This window comes from Oratosquilla oratoria, chromosome 13 (assembly GCF_046742065.1).
Source record: "Oratosquilla oratoria isolate Oo_2021 chromosome 13, ASM4674206v1, whole genome shotgun sequence".
NCBI lineage: Eukaryota > Metazoa > Arthropoda > Malacostraca > Stomatopoda > Squillidae > Oratosquilla > Oratosquilla oratoria.
This window is the reverse complement of record NC_134789.1, coordinates 32,743,517-32,764,745: the sequence shown is the minus strand read 5'-3', so window position 1 is coordinate 32,764,745 and position 21,229 is coordinate 32,743,517. Positions and strand designations below refer to the sequence as shown.

Genomic DNA, 21,229 nt, shown 5'->3' with positions numbered 1-21,229 from the left:
TCACCACTGCGCCACTCAGAGCGTCTGCCACGCCCTTTGGCATACGAACACAGGCTTAGGACACGTTAACTTACATTCTCTGGAAAGGCGAAGAGGCAGGGGTACTAAGGATGCAAGATGATGTAATGATGTTGGGAGAGTTTACACTGGGAAGCGCTTAGCTTCAGTCGAAGCTGGTACTTTTACCCTGTATGCTTGGGCATCTAGACCAAGTGGTCGCCCGTGGACGACGGGATTTGAACGAGAACGTAGGCTTGGGCACATTAACTTACACTCCCTGGAAAGAAGAAGAGGTAAGGCGTGATCTGATACAGATGTTTAAGTGAGTCAAGAACTTTAACAACGGTGATGAAGGCAAGGTGATCATGTTAAGACAATAGGGCAGGACTCGTAGTAATAGATTTAAATTGGACAAATTTAAGTTTAAGAAGGAAATAGGGAAGAAGTGGTTGACCAATAGAGTGGTTAACAAATGGAATAGACTCAGTAATCATGTAGTGAACGCTGACACAATTGTTTATTTTAAAAGAAGATTAGGTAACTTTATGGATAGGTATGACAGGTGGTAAGAGACATGGAACTGACTAATGTAGGACTTATGTTCTCTTGCAGTCTCTTCCATTCTTATGTTCTTATGACATATCAGATGTAATTTTATGTATCATCGTTATGTCACGTGACCTCATTCGTCACATCGACTGTTCACACCAAAGACGTGAAACAAAAATATTTTTCGTCTTTATAACATCAAGCCCGTGGCATCACCTGACGCCATCACTCCAAATCACGTGACATGGGCATGGAGATGGCTCCTCACAACGATGACGGCGTTGATGAAGAGGGATAAGAGGAGGGTATTGGGCTGGTGAAGGAAGATTAAAACGAGTAAGAATGGCAAGAGGAATCAAAACAAGACAAAGGGTAGGGAAAAGAGGACATCAAGAACATAAGAATGAAGGAGACTGCAAGAGACCATAAGACCTACACTAGGCAGTCACTTGTCCATTACAACCTATCATCCCCATCCATAAAGTTATCTAACCTTCTCTTAAAACAACCAACTGTTTCCGTGGTCACTACATGGTTACTAAGTCTATTCCATTCGTCAACCACTCTATAGGATGGAACCAAGATAGATGGGGAGGAGGGAAGAATGATTCTCAGAAGAGGGGGACATTATAAAAGACTAAATCATGATAAGTGACAAATAGTAATAAAGTTATAGAAAAGAAATAGGAGTGAAAAACTCAAGCATGACACAATGATACAAATATCAAGATATCAAATAAGCAATACAATAAAATGCGAAAGTGAATAAATATATAAATACTAAATGGAAAAGAATTGATGAATGATGAGGAAGAACAGGGAATTAAACACAGAATAAGAAACACGAGAAGGACACGGAGAAATCGCGATGAGAGGAAAGGACACGGAAACTGCATCATCTTCGATTAAGCGGAGAGAAAAATGGGCCCGAAGACATATTTAAACAGTAAATGATTATGGAAGAAAAACAATGGCATGAAAGAGGGACGAGGAGGAGGAGGAGGAGGAGGAGGAGGAGGAGGACGAGAACCAAATCTCAAGGAGGACCTACATGGAGATGAAGGCATTAAGGAGCTCTGCGAGGGAAAAAAATGGATTCATAAGGAGGGAAAATCTAGGTAAAACGCAGATATAGATCATGTGAAAAAATATAGTGTACATACGTGCACGCATCTATATATACATTATATATATATATATATATATATATATATATATATATATATATATATATATATATATATACATATATCAAAGGTTTTTTCCTCCCTTACACGGGAGATGGCCAAAAAACAAAGGCATAAAAACCAATCCCACCCATTCCATCCCCTACATACTCCACTACCCTCTTATCTTGGCCCCTACTGGATGACGGGTCATCCCTGCATCTTGTCCACTGCCCTGGGTCAGAAGCAGTGTCGCAAGACACAGCACATCCACAGAAAGGCCACTTCATTAATCGGCGACCTCTCCGTCCCCTCATGCAGAAAAGGAGAAGATTGGGAGAAATCCTTTCAGGCTGCATCAATTTATTTCTCATACATACTCCCTCACCCACTCCCCCTCATGTATCACAGCATCATCCATACACAACCATTCTCCATTCACCCCTATCTTCTGTTCCCTCCCGTCCTTCCTCAACATATATTCCCCTCTTTCCCAATGCCCCTTTTACCCCATCCATCCATCTCACCCTAGGTCGCCCCCTCATGTTCACTCCTTCCATCTCTGCCTTCCACATCTCTTTTACTAGTCTTTCCTCACTCATTCTTTCCATGTGTCCAAACCACCTCAATACTCTTTCATCAACCCTATCTCTCAACTCCCTCTCCACCCCTGTTCTCCTCCTCACCTCCTCATTTCTCACCCTATCCAGCCTAGTAACCTCTATCATACTTCTCAGGCACCTCATCTCAAACACATTCAAACTCCCTCTCTCTTCCTCCTTAGGTTCCATGTTTCTGCCCCGTAGTGCTGTCGGTACAATCACTCTTTCATACAATCTCCTCTTAGCATTCATTCCCAAATGTCTATTTCTCATTACACTTTTTAATCCCCCAAGGCATACTCGCTTCTCTCAATCTACATTCTACCTCCACCCCCACTCCTCCCTTTCCTGTCACATTCGTACCCAAATATCTACAACTATCCACTTTCTTCAGTCTCTTTCCCTTAATACTCACTTCCAGTCTGCTGCCAGTTTCTCCCTTTGTACATCTCATCACCTTACTTTTACCCACATTTATCTCCAGCTTCCATCTTTCGCACACCTTCCCAAACTATGTCACTAACTTCCAGTGGTATTGAAATCGACAGCGTTCTGACAGTTGATAATCTTATTTGTATTTTCAAGGTCTCTCACAAGCCGAACGACCGGACGACCGGATCATTGTTAGAAACCTTGAAAATACAAATAAGAAGATTATCAACTGTCAGAATGCTGTCTTGTATGCTACTTGTATACAAGAGAATCTGATCCCATATTTTTCTTGTGTATATATATATATATATATATATATATATATATACATAAATACATATACACAAACAGCATATGTACACTGTATATGTATGCATACTCGTGTCATGTATAGCCACACACCCCATATGAACAATACACATCAACAAGACAAATATCATGGAACTGCCTAGTGTAGGCTTTATGGTCTCATGCAGTCTCCTTCGTTCTTAAGTTCGTATGTTTTAAGTGTCTACAAAAAAAAATATATACATATACATATATATATATATATATATATATATATATATATATATATATACATATATATATATATATATATAGATATATATATATATATATATATATATAAGTTTGATAAAACACAAGAGACATAACATTAATTGTGTAACCGAGGATATGAAACCTTATGTTACGCTATTGATACTTGATTGGAGAGCGCGCGTATACTCGTACGTCAGACATAGGTCACTTTTAATCAATCAAGTTAAAAGAGCAACAATGCCAATTCTGTACTCTATTGGCATCTTTCCCCGTCGTTAACATAATTATAATCATCACTATTAATAAGCTCACTTTCCACCTCCGATCTCCTCACTTCCATATTTCTCACTCCTCATGACCCCGACCATTCTTCTAAATATTTCATCTCGAACACGTTACTATTGATTATTAATAATTGCAACGAAGGTCGAGGTGATGGCGTTTCGAAACCTGCTGCCGGCGAATTAACCATGGGTGCTTATTAGATTCCACGCCACACGGTCCCTTGTGAAGGACACCGTCCTAGCCTCCTGATTAGGAGGAGTTTCGCGACGTTAAACCAAAGCGACCGCCAAACATACTCCATAAAAATAATGTGGTCTCACTTGTCACTCACGACTAAGTTCAATCAATCACGCATGTAAGCTGACTCGTCACTATCCCGATTATTCTCATAGGCATTGATCTGTCGGCTAATCTGAGAAATTAAAAGTTCGCGACAATTATTACCAACCTTATTACCTCTAAGCATAAAGCCCAGACTGAGTGGGATGACCTGGAACGTACAAACCCGAGGAGGCAATCACAAAGGTTGTGGCTGTGCCTAATACAGACGTTCCTCTACTAACGAACATTCGATTTACGAACATACGAACGAAGAGGACCGCAAGCCATCTATTACCACAAACTTACTTTACCAGTTTCAAAGAAAGAAAACCAACATTAAATTATCATTATTATTATTATCATTATTATTATAATTATCATTACAATTCATTTTTGTTTTATGTATCTTTAACAATGTGTTTTAGGATACGAAAACATGTACTTGCTTTTTATAATACTTATATATGTAGATTTAAGTGCCCCTATTATGTTGAATAACGATTTACGAACATTTTGAGTTACGAGCGGCCGTTCGGAACGTTAACTCGCTCGTAACTCGAGGAATATCTATAAATCCTACTTATATTGTAAACAGTACAGCCAGACCCAAAGTCCGCTTTGGATGATCCCTAGGACTGATGGAGAAGTGTGAAGGCGGACATGGTGTATACTCCACTGATGGGTTGAGAAGTGTACATGCTGCGAAAATGAGCTGTTGGGTGGCTTAAAAAGTAGTTTAATCCTTTCGACATGATAGCAAATTTTACAAAGCTTTGCCCTGGTGGTTCACACCAGACACATTTCTTTCCCCACCTGAGGAACAAACTCGAGGTAAATCACGAACTCATTATCTCAAGTTCCCTTATCTGAACAAGGTTGTCTGGTGAGAGCCAGGTCATAGATCTGTGAAATATGCTACTGTACTATATAAGAACAGAAAAATGGAAGAAAATTAAAGAAATCATAAGGCCTACACTAGGCAGTTCCATGTCCCTTACTACTTTTCATCCCTATTCTTAAAATCATCTAACCATTTCTTAAAATAACCGATTGTTTCAGCACTCACTACATCGTTAATAAGTCTATTCCATTCGTTAACCACTGATGATACACCAGTTCTTGCTTATTTCCTTCTTAAAACTTAAATTTGCTCAATCTAAATCCATTATCACGAGTCCTGCCCTACTGTCTTATTATGATGATCTTGCCTGCGTTACCCTTGTTAAGTCCTTGACCCATTTGAATACCCCTATCAGATCACCCTGCTCTCAACGTCTTTTCATAGAGAGTAAGTTAAGGTCTCTAAGCCTGTCTACGTATGAGATTAAGCCCATGAGTGAGACTTCTGACATACGTCTGCTCACTACAAACGAGTAATCCGCCTTGATTAGCGCAAGACGCCACCTGGAAGCGTCCGAACCTTAACCCTAATGCAGATAGCGATCTTCCGGTCAGCGGGGGCCGCTAACCCTCTATATGTCACACGTGGATTTAGTTCTGGAAGACCTCAGACGATTCTTTTCGACTTGTCCCATCCAACGCCTGGGTCGACCCTGAGCTGAATAAAACCGCAGATTTTTAGCTTTCATCTATGAAACCCAGTTGTACAAAACTGTCTTACTACATTGCTTCTGACCCAAGGCAGTAGGCGGGACACAGGGATGACCCGTCATCCATAAGGAGCTAAGATGCAAGGGGGTGGGGGAGGGTGGTGTATGGTAGTGGAATGTTTCTTTTATTATTATTATTGTTATTATTATTATTTTTTTTTTTTTTTTTGGGGGGGGAGTACAGTATCACTCCCACGGGCTTCGAGCCCGTGGTGTGGAATGGGTGGGAGTGGGTTACATTCCTTTTGACTTGGCTACCCCCCTTATATGGGGGAAAGGTCTTGATATAAAGACAAATAGTACTGGCGTGGTTTACCAGGATTTAAAATTTTCAACTCTTACACTGTCGACAAGATGAGCTGAATAAAATCCTGGCACAAAACCGAATAAAAAAACACGAAAACATGCCATTGACTCACTGAGTTTAAGCCTGATGAACCAACAAGGTTCCTACCTCTCTCTTCTCTTTGGATAATCTCAGTCCTATATCCGCCATTCATACAAATACATGGACCTTCTTTCATTTTTTCAAATAATTACACAAACAAACAAACAAATAAATAAATAAATAGATAAATGAAAAAATAAATTAATGAATAAATACACAATTTTTCCCCTATATTTTTTTCTTCTCGTTTTCTCATGTCACCATGGGTGTGGTCCCTTTCTGTTTTGGGTAATATCTTGCCTTTCCTACTCCAATGATTCCAAGATTTTCCTTGGTTCTTTTTTACTCCCATAACTCTCTCTCGACTCCTTTTCTTCTTCGGCTGTTCAATGAAGAGTAGTTCCAATTTTGGTTCTTCCTCTCCAATTCTTGCTGGTTTTTATTATGAAGAGCGATAGCTCAAATTCTTCCCATATTTCTTCAGCTTTCCATGTGCGCTGGTGGATTTATCGTAAGCGTGCTGGTCTCGCATTCGCTTAGTTGTGGGTTCGAATCCCGCACTCTTCTCGAATACCCAAGCGCATAGCGGAAAGGTGGCAGTTTGGGCCGCAGCTACTCAGCGCCTCCTGGCGTAGGTTCATCACCACTATCTTTCTCTCTATGACTGACTGACTCGCTGTCTCCCTTGACTCTGACTGACTCTGACCTGACCACCTCGTCTCTCTCTACCTCTCTTTGATTTTACTTTGACTCTCTGTGTCTCCCCTCTCTCCCTACATTTTTGCTGTGTGTCTTAATTTGCCTTATGTTTTGATGCAATACTTTGACATTTTTCATAACATTAAACAAATGTTTGGTGTAATCTGCCACCTATTTAAGGGAGAGCAGTGTTTACCAGCTATTCTTGACACCTTCTACCTGACTCAAATTTAGATAAAGGAAATAGGCAAGAACTGGTTTATCAACACAGTGGTTAACGAATTGAAACAATTGGTTGATTTAAGAGAAGATTAGATAACTTTATGGATAGGGATTAGAGATTGTAAAGGAGATGGAACTGCCTTGTGTACGCCTTATGGTCTCTTGCAGCCTCTTTTATTCATATGTTCTTAACTTTCTCCCATTCCACTCTCTCTGTATACATTTCGTTTTTTTTTCTTCTTGCTTTCTTTTAATCTCTTTACACATATTTCTCTTTTTCCTCTTCCTTTCTATGTCTCTATTTCAAGTCTACATCTCAAATGTGTGATCATGAGCACACAAAATGAACTCTACGCAAACGAAGAACACTAAATCGAAACTAAAAACTGTAGAACGTTTGATAAGTCACAATCGCATTCTGGTCCACGTTACGGGTATAAAAAGTTGTATCAAAAGGAGAAATAGTTAATCTGAGACAGAAGCAGGCGGGTTTCACAAGGATTGCAAATGAGGGGAAGGCAAGGGAGGGGACGGGAATAGAGGGGAGAGGGGAGAGGAGAGGGGAGAGGGGAGAGGGGAGAGGGGAGGGGGAAGGATGGGAAGGGAGAGAAGTGAATAGGAGAGAAAAAGGAAGGGGAGAAGGGAGGAGAAGGAAAGGGAGAGGGTTGGGAGAGGGGGTAGGGGAAGAGGAGGGGAGAGGGGAAGTGAGGGGAGATGAAAGAATAGTAAGGAAAATAAAGGGAAAAGAAGGGGGAGGGGAGGGGAGAGGAGGGGGGAGAGAAGAAGGGAAGTAAAGAGAAATCATAAGAAGGAAAAGGCAGAAAACAGAAGTGAGGGAAGTGGAGAACAAACTAAGAAAGAGAGAGGAAAAGAGAAGAAATAAAAGAGAAAAATGAAGAAGATATAAGGAAGACAAATAGGAAAGCGAGAGTGGAGGATGAGGAGGATGAGGAGCTGGAGAAGAAGGAAGAGGAAAAGAAATAAAAGACGAAAAATATGACGAGAAAGAATGTCAATATAGCAGCATAACCACATAAGTACTTCTAAGACTGTGTGAGCATCACAATCTGAATTATAAAAGGAACATGTGAAACAAATGAACAATATCGTATAGTTGAAAACAAGGGTATATCGAAATAATATATCCCTCAAAAGAAAAAATATCAATTATGAAAAAACAAATAAAAGATAACAACAGAAATAAAAGGAGTAGAGCTGAACTTATGAAATAAAAGAAAAGGATAGAGCGAGCGAGCGAGAGAGAGAGAGAGAGAGAGAGAAGATGAAAAGAAGTCCGCAAAGTATCTTCCCTTGAACGAAGCTGATCTTGTTTTGGCCAGTGAAGCCTTAAATATACAAATATAATCATATATGTCAAATCCGAATATGAATCAGATATGTACAAAACTGTCCCCCTGACTTTATATGAAAATGTACACACAGATATCTTCATATTCTCAAAGAAAAGTTCAGGGGTTTTCTCCATTGTACCATATACGTACATGCACATACATAAATAAACAGAAATGCGTACACAAATATACATACATATATTATACATATGTCATGTTTGCCCACTGCTGTGCCAACTAGCACAAGTGGGGACGATGAAAATGAGTGTGAAAAATCATGGGAATTAATAGAGGAGCACTCTTCCAGTACATAAAAATCCTGAGACGCTCGGTCACCCAACAGCATGTGATAAATACTATTGCATTAATAAATTTTATAAAAAAAAAAAAAAAAAAATCTAAGAAGCAAAGGAAGCCGCATTTGCTTGGTTAGAATCACAGGCGTTTCAGAACTTGTGTCATAAGAACATAAGAATGGAGGAGACTGCAAGAGACCATAAGGCCTACACAAGGCAGCTCCATGTCCATTAGCACCTTTCATCCCCATCCATGAAATCATCTAACCTTATCTTAAAACAATCAATACATGGCTACTAAGTCTATTCTATTCGTTAAACACTCTATTGGTAACCCAGTTCTTGCCTATTTCCTAATCTAAATTTGTCCACTTGAAATCCATTACTGCGAATCCTGCCCTGCTGTCTTAATAGGATGACCCTGTATGCATCACCCTTGTTGAATACTTCTATAAGATCACCCCTACAGCGGTAAACGATGTTATCTGGACGAGACACGGGCTCTCAATTGAAAAGCTTCATCTCCTCCGTGCCGCCAGGCGATTTTATTCATCTCAGTGGCACACCTGCAGTCGTGGAGAGTTCACTGACTCATGACTCCTTTAAATCTGAGTCTTTGGGAAAGACCGGATGAAAACCATCTGATGAAATACACACACGTGTAAAGTATGCCACTTCACAGCGTTCGTCTTGGAGTCTGCCTCGTAAGAACGAAGACCCTGATTGGATGTCGGCGGTCAAAAGTAGCTGCCACTTGCCCAGGCCATTCAAACCTCTCCTCTAGAATGCAGGGTTCATACTGGAGCTACATGATCTTATTCAGCTCAAAGGATTATCACACTGAGCTTCCACGGGCTTCACCAGCGCATATTGTTGAGATTTCGAGTAAAAACGACTTCGGTTATAATATTTTATTTTTCAAAACCTCCAAACGCAAATTATCTTTACGTCATATATAGCAAAACTGAATGATGAACAAGGAGATTGCAAACATATACTAATGTTAGACATATTGTTGAAACGTTCTTAGAGAGGTCTAAATTTCTGTAAGCGAAGTCATGTTCTAGTTACTCATATGGAGATTAAAGATAGGCTGTGGGGGGGGGGGGGCAATAGCCCAGTGTGATAACCCCTTCAGGAAGTAGACTGGACAAACTGGGGCATCGATCGATCAAGACCCTCATTTTGTTCTAAATCTGCTCTGCCCTTGCACTGAAGAAAATTGCATGGGGCATCAACCATATATTATATATATATATATATATATATATATATATATATATATATATATATGTATATATATATATATATATATATATATATATATATATATAAAAACCACCTTGGTGGTTTTTCCGCATATTTAGAATCACGAGTTTATGTGATTTCTCATGCATATATATATATATATATATATATATATATATACACACACATATGTACATATACATATATATGTGTGTGCGTGTGTGTGTGTGTGTGTGTGTGTGTGTGTGTGTGTGTGCGTGTGTGTGTGTGTGCGTGTGTGTGTGTATGTGTGTATGTATATATATATACAGTAGCGGCCAAAATATAAGGGTAAGTGAAAGCATATGTATTCAAATGCATATATTGAAATTAATACCCCACACAAGAACTTCATATTTTGTATACAATTAGATATACAATATATCTATATTACTTAAAAATTTGAAGCTTATGCAACTCATACAAAGAAAGTTAGTAATTAATAAAGAAAAGAGTGTGTAACTTCTTGCGGTCAAAAGTTAAGGGTAGCTTAGAAAATAATGAAATTCAACTTATTTTAAAAGATAAATAGCAATAACATTAATATTTGGTGAACAATCCTTTATTGTCAATCACCTCCTGACACCTGTTGCTACATGAATTGATCAATTTCCTACAAAATTATGGAGTAACAGTGCTCCATTCAAATTCCAAGAACTTCCAGAGTTCATCTTGATTTTTTGGATTTTTTCGCTGTGCCCGTTCACCAATTATTTTCCAAACATTCTCTATTGGATTTAAATCCGGGCTTTGAGCAGGCCAGTTCATCGCATAAAGTTCTTCTTCAGTAAAGAATGATTTGACCTTCTTGCAAGTGTGGCAAGGAGCATTATCTTGCATGAATATGGGACATTGAACCCTTGAAGATCTCAAATATGGAAGGGCATGCTGTCGAAGAATCTGTTTATACACCTCTCCGTTGATCTTCCCATGCAAGCGAACAAGAGGGCCAGTGCCAGCAGCAGAGATGATCCCCCACACCATCACACTTCCTCCGCCGTGTTTCACAGTTTTCTTCACACATTTAACGGACAATCTTTCGCCAGTCGTTCGTCGGACATAATTCCTGCCATCTGAACCAAGTAAATTAAACTTAGATTCATCACTGAAGTAAACGCTTGACCACTGATCTTCCGTCAAGACAACATGTTCAATACAAAACTTCAGGCGGGCTTTTTGGTTCTTCTTGGATATCAATGGTTTGGATGCAGGGACTTGGGCATTCAAACCAGCACTTACTAATCTCCGAGACACTGTTTTACGTGACACATCGCAGTCATAAGATGCATTTAACTCACGGGATATCTCTGCAGCGCTCTTGAATCTATCCTTCCGTGAAAACCTTACCATAAGACGGTCCTGCTTAACTGAGGTTTTGCGTGGTCTACCAGTTTTAGGTGGTGAAATTATTGATCCTGTTGATTTATATTGAGCTACAATGCGTTGCACCACACTCACAGACCTTCCTATCCTCTCTGCTATGAAGATCAACAATCCTCTGTTTATCTTGAGAAAACATCGGACGTCGTTTATCAGCAGCCATGTTTACAAGTTTGAGGTTCCAATATTTTAAACGCTAATTTTATGTTGCGGTTCTGATTTGAAAGTCTTGTAAAGCATAGAAAGTCCTTCTTTCTAAGATACCCTTAACTTTTGACCGCAAGAAATTACACACTCTTTTCTTTATTAATTACTAACTTTCTTTGTATAGTTGCATAAGCTTCAAATTTCCAAGCAATATAGATATAAAGTATATCTAATTGTATACAAAATATGAAGTTCTTGTGTAGGGTATTAATTTCAATATATGCATTTGAATACATATGCTTTCACTTACCCTTATATTTTGGCCGCTACTGTATATATATATATATATATATATATATATATATATATATATATATATATATATATGTGTGTGTGTGTGTGTGTGTGTGTGTATGTGTGTGTGTCTGTGTATGTAAGTAGTTCATGGTACTGGCGTGCATACAAGTACTCATTCCTCACTCATGAGAGAGTAAGCGACCAAAAGTCATGGAGACAGGAGAGGCCCCTTGTCTTGGGCTGCGTATTATCCTGTTCATAATGAAGGAACGCAAGGCTCTTCGGGCAGCTCTCCTTCCAGAGTGGTGGAGTTCTTGGAAACGTGCCTGGCCTCTTCAGATGCAATGTGGCTGGAGCGCGATGGTGCCTCTGCCATTTTTCACGCGTTTACGTCTAGGAATGGTGGTGGCGCCTCTTTAGGTTGTAAACACCTCGGGTATGAAACATGTACAAGTCCAATGGATCAGATCCGCACGTGAATACCAAGAAATAAAGAAAAGTTTTTCGACAACAATATATAGAAATAAGAAGGCCGGTATGCAACAGGGAAAAAATATAAAAACACACACACACACACATATATATATATATATATATATATATATATATATATACATTATATATATATAAATGTATATACATTATATATATATATAAATATATATATATATATAAATATATATACATTTGTGTGTGTGTGTGTGTGTGTGTGTGTGTGTGTGTGTGTGTGTGTGTGTGTGTATTTCTCTAAGTGTAGCATACACAAAAAGAGCAATATTCGTAGGGTCTTGGATGTGTGTGTGTGTGTGTGTGTGTGTGTGTGTGTGTGTGTGTGTGTGTGTGTGTGTGTGTGTGTGTGTGCGTGCGTGTGTGTGTGTGTGTGTGTGTTTGTGTGTTGTCGTATGCATCTGTGCATGTATGGATCTGCATGCTTAGCTACACTGCACGCAGAGGTATACTATGATTTTAATTAGCACAAATATACTGCCTATGTAATTTCATCACATTGAGGCTCCCCTCAGCTGAATAATATCGCCTGGCATCAACCAGAACACAGTCTGTTCATTAATTTTTTTCAGTGTCACACTATGTGGAGGCGCCGGATGCGGCAAAATTATGGGCAAGTTCATTTAGCTTGATAAAACCAGTTAATAATAATAAACAGGACTTGATATAACGACCACCATCTCCCCTTGATTTAAATACTCTCATATAACCTTTCGAGTCTAATGACTCATAAGGGAGGCTTTGCTATAATATCCAACAACAAGCCGCAGCAGCTGGGCCGGACAATGTGACCCCGGCCTTTACAGTGCGTAATGGTTTAGATCAGGTCATTTTACTACCTAAAAGAGAAATATATAAGCATAAAAACACATATATGGTCTTTCGAACCCATACATCGGCTGCAAGTCAAATATTCCCCCATCGCTGAGACAAGATGGGGTCTCGATCGATCTGGGGCCCATTTTGTCTCGATTCTTCTTCCCATTAGCCAGAATAAAATATGTAAAGGCGCCAACGTAGTGAAAGGATTAACATGACCGTATGTAATCTAAAGTTATCTACGCTTCTATATGTTAAATACATACCGTCTTTCAACGCCATATAGTTTTATGCATACATATATAACAGTGTTTCGTATATTCATATAATCTCACGGGCAGAGCCGCGGTTCTCAGAAGAAAAGAAAGGGCCTGGAAGAACAAAAGAAGAGCTAAATCATCTAATTTCTGGCAGAAACCTCACAAGGGACCCAATGGCGCATGAAGTAAGGTCATTCCACAAATACTATTTCCTCAAGTCGTTGGACTCACGGCTCCTGAGGCTCATATGGTGGTCCTCCTCCAGAGCACAGCCACATTTGAGTTTTAGGCCAGCACTCGAGGCGTCCTGCTGGCCCCCTTGAGACTTTCTTTCTTTCCCCCTCGAGGCTGGCTTGCCCTCACCCTCGAGGAAGTATTAACCGTGCATTCCGTGGTCAAAGCCACGACCGGACTGAGGACACAGAACTACTTACCCGGTATGAAACCGCCTCCCGTGAAGAGTGTGCCGCCGCTCGGGTCTCCTGAAGAAGGCGTAGCCGCAGTGGACTGCGTTGTTGTTGTTTGGGAAGGTTGTTGGTGTTGTTGGGAGAAATGTGTTCCTGGTGGGTGCGGCAAGGGTACAGCGCCACTTCTCCCATCTCCTCCTCCGCCACCACCCGAAGGAATGGCACCCGGATATGACTGAGGAGGAACATTTTGCGCTATTCCCGTCTGCTGATTCTGAGTAAAGGTTAGACTCTGTTGGCTCGAGGTATTTTGAAATGTCGAAGAAGAGATAGGAATTGTGGAGTTGTGGGCATTCTGCTGCGTCTGCTGAGACCGCGCTGCTGTTGTATTCAAGAGACCGGCAGCCCGAGCCAGGATGTCTGCGAAGAAAAAAAAAAAGAAAGAAAAAGAATTAGACCGCTCTCATGGGTAGCGGAGAGGGAAAAAGAAGGAGGAAGTTACAAATAAAACATGAAAGCCCTTTGGTTTTACGAGGACTTGGATCCACCTTTGGCTTTGCCTTCTTCCTTTTCTTTTCTGGCCCTGCATTGTAACACAGATATACAAGTCAAGTACACAAACACTGGTAGGACTCGGTGTGCGCGCGTGCGTCTTTCAATGTGAAGGATATATGTCTTATCTCTCTCTCTACCTTCTTCTCGGAATCAGTCCTGTCACTAACTGCATATCTCTTATACTTCCATTCTCTCTCTCTCTCTCTCTCTCACACACACACACACACACACACACACACGCTGTGGTCACAGCAAACACACCATATGTGGGGACAACAGCTCCTAGCACATTATGTACTCAAACTAGTTCTAAAATTTACACAGATTGTATATACTCTGTGGATCTCCATATCTCTTAACTCGATAAACCAATCAGTGATTATTACTATTATCATTACTATTATTATCATTATTATTATTATTATTATTAGTAGTAGTAGTAGTAGTAGTAGTAGTACACACACATATAATTGTTCAGTGACATAGTGATTAGTAATTTGACTATCGTGACCGTAATGAAACACGAATCTTGATAACTTTGCATGAAGTCGGAGTTCGATCCCGCTCACGACAGCCAATGTAGGAAAACATGGACACTGAATCACATATGATGGCAAGTTCAGTTTCACATATCGTCTCGATATTTCCTTCTGTTCTCATTATCTTTTTTTGTTTCTTTACAAATTTCGCTAACCGCCTCATCGTGTGAAATGCTGCACAATAAAAGCTAACCTGCATTTCGATCCACATAAGGATGGGACGAAATCATCTCGTTTAGAACAAACGTTTCCATGGGATCGACCTCCTCATAAATATTTACTGTAATGACACACACACACACACACACACACACACACACACACACACACACACAGACACACACAACCACACAAAGGATTACAAAGGCGGAGCATGCCGACAGGAGACCTTTTGGTTCATATCTAGGTCAGATGCGAGAAAAAAAATCATAATAATAATAAATGAATAAATAAAAACTACAATAATGTAAATAACAAATAAAATACATAAATAAATGCATAGGTATAGTTAAATAATAAACAAACAGGTAAATAGTAAATAATAATAAATTGACATATAACTAATAATAAATGAGAATCAGACAAATGATAACAAAACAAAAACAAATAATATAAAATATATGATAATCATTACAGCATCTTGCTCAGGTGTTTATCTAAACGATTCTTAAAGCTTCGAACTGAACTACATTGCACTGCCTCTCCAGGAAATTGATTCCATTCATTAACTACACGGTTGGCGAAGTTGTTTCTACCCACTTCCTAATTGAATCTATTTCCGGACAGTTTGAGACCATTGTTTCTTGTCTGATTCTCATTCAGTGTGAAAATTTTGTCACTTTTGATGTTGTCAATTCCCTTTAGAATCTTAAAGACCTGTAAGAAGTCACCTCTGAGTCTACGCTTTTTTAGGGAAAACAGATTATATATAAATATATATATATATATATATATATACATACATATATATATATAAACATATACACATATATAAGTACGTATATCTATCTTTATATATATATATATATTGTACATATATACATACATATATATATATATATATATATATATATATATATATATATATACACACACACATACAAACATGAATACAAATTTTGGGTTATTCCTTAGTTAAAAAGTAAATCCTGAAACCACTATTTGACACACGCCTGCGGCTACCGGACGCTGCAAGCGGTCACCCTTCCACTCTCGGACCAAGCTCAACAGTGCTTAACCGCGGATCAAACGAAGCGTGGATTGACACACCGTATCACTGTCTACAGCTCAGTCACCAAAGCACTCGATTGCTAACGCAGCTTTCTGAAGTTACAAATTCAGTGAGTACCGTTGCAACCCTTGCAAAGACGTATTCCCGATTGCAGTACCACATGAATCACAGTGGTTATATGGGAGATTCCGATCCACAGTCAACTAACTGTACTGGTGACATGGAATCTATACTGTAGTACATACATACATACATACACACACGTACATATGTATGTAAGTACACATACTTTCATCTATTGATTTATTAACTACTCTACTAAGAATCGAGGCTATCGTAGAGTATCCTTAATAAGAAGTAAAAAACAACACGGAAAATAGCACAGGTCCGGCCATATACCCCACACGCACACACATACACATAAGCAAATGCACAAAAACGCACTCACGAGCACGCACAAAGATACAGTAGACTCAAGATTGATTACAAAGGATTACAAAGGCGGAGCATGCTGACAGGAGACCTTTTGATCCATATCTAGGTCGGATGCGAAAAAAAAATCATATTAATAATAAAACAATAAATAAAAACTATAATAATGTAAATAACAAATAAAATACATAAATAAATGCATAAGTATAGTTAAATAATAAACAAACAGGTAAGTAGTAAATAATAATAAACTGACATATAACTAATAATAAATGAGAATCAAACAGACTAATGATAACAAAACAAAAACAAATAATATAAGATAAATTATAATCATTACAGCATCTTACTTAGGTATTTATCTAAATGATTCTTAAAGCTTCGAACTGAACTACATTGCACTACCTGTGCAGGAAGTTTATTCCATTCATTAACTACACGGTTGGCAAAGTTGTTTCTACCTACTTCCAAATTTAATCTATTTCCGGACAGTTTGAGACCATTGTTTCTTGTCTGATTCTCATTCAATGTGAAAATTTTGTCACTTTTGATGTTGTCAATTCCCTTTAAAATCTTAAAGACACCACTCACAGCCCGAAAGTTCTTATAACTGTTCTTAATCAAGGAGACAGGATATGTGCGTCGGATGGTCATAACACTGCCTACAGGTCGGTCTATATACGAGTTCAGAACTCTAATCCAAGCAGGTAACAGCTGACCGATTACGAGCTGAACACGTGATCCAAGACAGTGTTTTGTGTGTGTGTGTGTGTGTGTGTGTGTGTGTGTGTGTGTGTGTGTGTGTGTGTGTGTGTGTGTGTTTTCGTGTTCAATGTGTATATATGAATTACAACTATATCACAATTAATTTCCATTAAAAAAATTGGGGGCTGTTGTATGTAGTAAAACAAAAATGGTAATGAGAATCCTACACACACACACGCACATACACACATACACACATACACAAATAAATAAATAAAATAAAACATATGAAGATCATTCAAAAGACAAATTGAAGACTGAAACAATTTTTCTTAGCCAAAGAAAAAAAAAGAGAAAACGGGAAGAAGAAAAATGGAATAAAAGCAAAACAAAAATAATCCCAATCTATGAGAAAAACTAAAAAACGAGAACGAACGCGAGGGTATGGAGAAGAAACAAAACATAATATTGGGAGAGAAATATGTAATAACGAAAACGCTTCTTCGCAAATACCAAAAGGAATGAATTTCGAAAAAAGATATAAAAATTACATTAGATGAAAGATGAAAAGAAAGATGAAAGTAAAATTGAAGCATAATAAAATGAAGGAGGAAGAGGAAAGAAGAAGGGAGGTGAGGAAGAACACAAAAAGAAAGTACCAAAGTGTAAGCGGCTGTGTACAGATACACTTACATGTGTACACTCTCGTGGTGTGTATTACGTGTCAGCGTACACGTCATTGTACTCACGTGTGTGTTTCATACTGCTGGAGTCGATGGCTCTATGTTTGAATGCCTGCGAGCCTGTGTACGCAACTGTGTGTACGGGATAATGTCTATGTGGGTGAGGTTGGAGAGAGTGCGTACCAGCGTATACGTGCGAGCGTATATTTACGGAAGAGTGTGCCTTCATGGTGAGATGCGCGTCCGTGTGCATATTATATATATATATATATATATATATATATATATATATACATATATATATATATGTATATATATATACATATATATGTATATGTATATATATGCATATATATATATATACATATATATATGTATATATATATGTGTGTGTGTATATATATAAATATATACATATATATATACATATATATATATGTGTATAATACATATATATGTGTGTGTATATATATATATATATATGTGTATATATATATATATATATATGTATATATATATATATGAATATATATGTATGTATATATATATATATATATATATATATATATATATATATATATATATATATTACAACGGATTACAAAGGAAAGGCATGCTGACAGAAGTCCTTTTGGTCTTTAAATAGGTCGGATGCGAAAAAGTAATAATTGTATAAATAAATATATAAGATAAATAGATAACGATAAATAAAAAAACGATAAATACTAGTAATTTGTAAAAAAAAATATAAATAATGATAAATAATAATAAGATATGTATATGTTTGTGTGTGTGTGTGTGTGTGTGTGTGTGTGTGTGTGTGTGTGTGTGTGTGTGTGTGTGTGTCCAATGCTCCCATGTATACAATCTACACACAAATTCTATTAAATGTAAAGATGATACATATGTCAGAAGAGATAGAATCTTTAAACGAAATCTTTCATAAAAGTGGAATAATCAAAGCAGAGCGGAGATAAGAAAAATAAAATAAAAATAAAAGATGATAAAATGAAAATCACAAAAATTGCGCCGAACGAAGGAACTCGGTGAGAAAGCACTAGATAGAATTGAATTACATATAAAAGCAGAAGAAATAGAGATGTAGAATGATGAAAGCAAAATTCAAATACAATAAACAGGCGAGGAATAACAAGAGGTGGAAAAGAAAACCAGAAAGAAGACGACCAAGGCAGAAAGAGAGAGGGGGAGAGAGTGAGAGAGTGAGAGAAAGAGAGAGAGAGAGAGAGAGAGAGAGAGAGAGAGAGAGAGAGAGAGAGAGAGAGAGAGAGAGAGAGAAAGAGAGAGAGGAGAGAGATAAAGATATAGGGAGAGATAAAGTGATAAAGAGAGAGAGATAAAGAGAAAGAGAGAGACAGAGTAAGAGACAGGCAGACAGACAGAGAGAGAGAAATGTGAAAATAGATGTTGAAAGGTCGGGGCGAGGATGACAGACGAGGAAGGAAGGAGAGAGGGTGTGACTGTGGCGGAATGATTGGGGGGTCGGGGTGGGGGTGGAGGTGGTGGTCATATGAAAAACAGAGAAGGAGTGGAAAAGGAGAGAAGAGAAGGAAAGAAGGAAAGAAAGAAGGACAGAAGGTGGAGGGAAATAGGAAATGGATACATAGATGGGAAGGCTTTAGGGAGGGAGAGAGGGAGGGAGGGAGAAGGAAGCGAAGTAAGGAAGTAAGGAAGGAAGGAAGGAAGGATTGAAAATAATAAGTAATTGAGTGGGTAAGTAGTTAAGTAGATAGAGAGAGAGAGGGAGGAGGAGAGAGGGAGGAGGAGAGAGGGAGGGGGAGAGAGGGAGGTGGAAGATAATAAAAGCGGCAAAAGTTAATGAGAGGAATGGAATGATAGGGAATGGACGACAAGAGAAGGGAAAGTAATCAGAGGCAGAGAAGAGGCAAAGGAACAGAATAAAGAAAATACGAAAAATGAGTGTGAGGGAAAGTCATAGGATAAGGAATATTCGGAAAGTGGGGGGCAAGATTGCGGAGGAGAGGAAATATTGTGGGAGATGGGAAAAGAAATGAAGAAACAAGGTAGAAGAAGGAGAAGGAGAAGGAGATGGAGGAGGAGGAGAAGGAAAAAGAGAAGAAGGAAGAGGTAAAGGATGAAGAGGAGGAGCTGAAGGAAGGAAAGTATGAGAGGATAGAGTTGAAGACAGGTTGAAGTAGAGGAGGATGAGAAGGAGGAAGAGCAGTCGGAGGCCGAAGAAGTGAAATATGATGAAGAAGAGGAGGAGGAAGAGGAGGAAGAGGAGGAGGAGGAGGAGGAGGAGGAGGAGAGGGGGAGGAAAGAAGAGGAGACTTCGAGACTGGAAAGCCTAAAGTAAGGATTGGGTACAGAATGTATTATCAAAAGATATATAAAAAAGGTACAAAGGGAGAGAACAGGATGACCAAGGACTGTAAAGGGCAACCCACAAAAGAGAAAAGACTTCGTCATAGCCATCACGAGTTCGCTATGATGAATTCTTTCACACATTTCATTCCTACTGACACCAGACCATTTCATTCAGTGCTGGGATCGACACAATAACGATGTACCTTTAGGGTAACACCGAACCAGAGAAGAAAGTGTGTGTGGGGGGGTTATAGGGGAGGACGTAATATAATTCATAGTATCCCAGTCTAGTTCTCCACCTCAAGTGAAAAAATCAGTAGTTTCACTACAGAACATCACCATAGTAAAGACGCTAAGAAAGCCTCACAATGGATACAGGATGAGATCCAGGCGTCAGCTGAATAAAACCATCTGGAGTGTGGCACAACATTATCTCCAAGCCACTGGTATGCGGAGTATGGGAAGGGGAAGGAGGAAATGAAGGAGGAGCGGGAAGGAAATGGAAACGAAGAATGTTACTCAGAATCGGGATGATTACTACAGACATGGAACACGGATGGGGCGTGGAGTGCAAAGCGTGGTGGAAAGTAGCGCATAGAGTTTGGATTAGACCAGTGATGCTCAAACTGTGGGCCGTGACTATCCCCTAAGTGCTCCGCGTAGTTTTTATGGATAGGTATGTGTACTTAAATTTATCATCATCATCATCATCATCATCATCATCATCATCATCATCATTATTATTATAACAATTAATATTACAAGCGCATGCATGCACACATTCATACTAATATTATGCCAAGTGTATATTTCTGTGTCATTGGAATAGGTACCAAAGTTACACTACAATGACTATAGAGTTGGTACGCCGTCAAAGTCCAAGACATGTCATTAGTGCGCCACTAAACAATAAAGCTTGAGAACCTGTGGATTAGACTGTGAGACAGTGCCCGATCTGAGAAATGTATTGCTGGGTATAGTTTAGGTGAAGACACTACCACACCATGGTTGGAAGGTAACACTAAGTCTTTCGTGGATGGAATAACTTGGGGAACACCAGTGATAGACCAAGTTGATGGTAGTGTGCCAATGGATGAATACGGAGAGTGGAATGGGTCATATAAGGTCATATAAGAATACAAGAACATAAGAATGAAGGAGACTGCAAG

The 21,229-nt window shown here is 38.9% G+C and overlaps 1 protein-coding gene across 1 annotated transcript in view; it reads right to left on the bottom strand.

The window, feature by feature from the left end:
• LOC143032210 (uncharacterized) overlaps positions 1–17,771 on the bottom strand; it is a 458,897-nt gene extending 441,126 nt beyond the window's left edge. The window contains exons 1-3 of the mRNA XM_076196680.1: positions 17,725–17,771; positions 14,118–14,152; positions 13,597–13,989 (exon numbers count right to left, since the gene is read on the bottom strand). Coding sequence (XP_076052795.1) covers positions 13,597–13,989; positions 14,118–14,152; positions 17,725–17,771 — 475 coding nt within the window. The remainder of the gene's footprint in view (positions 1–13,596; positions 13,990–14,117; positions 14,153–17,724) is intronic.
• Between the last annotated feature and the right edge of the window lie 3,458 nt (positions 17,772–21,229).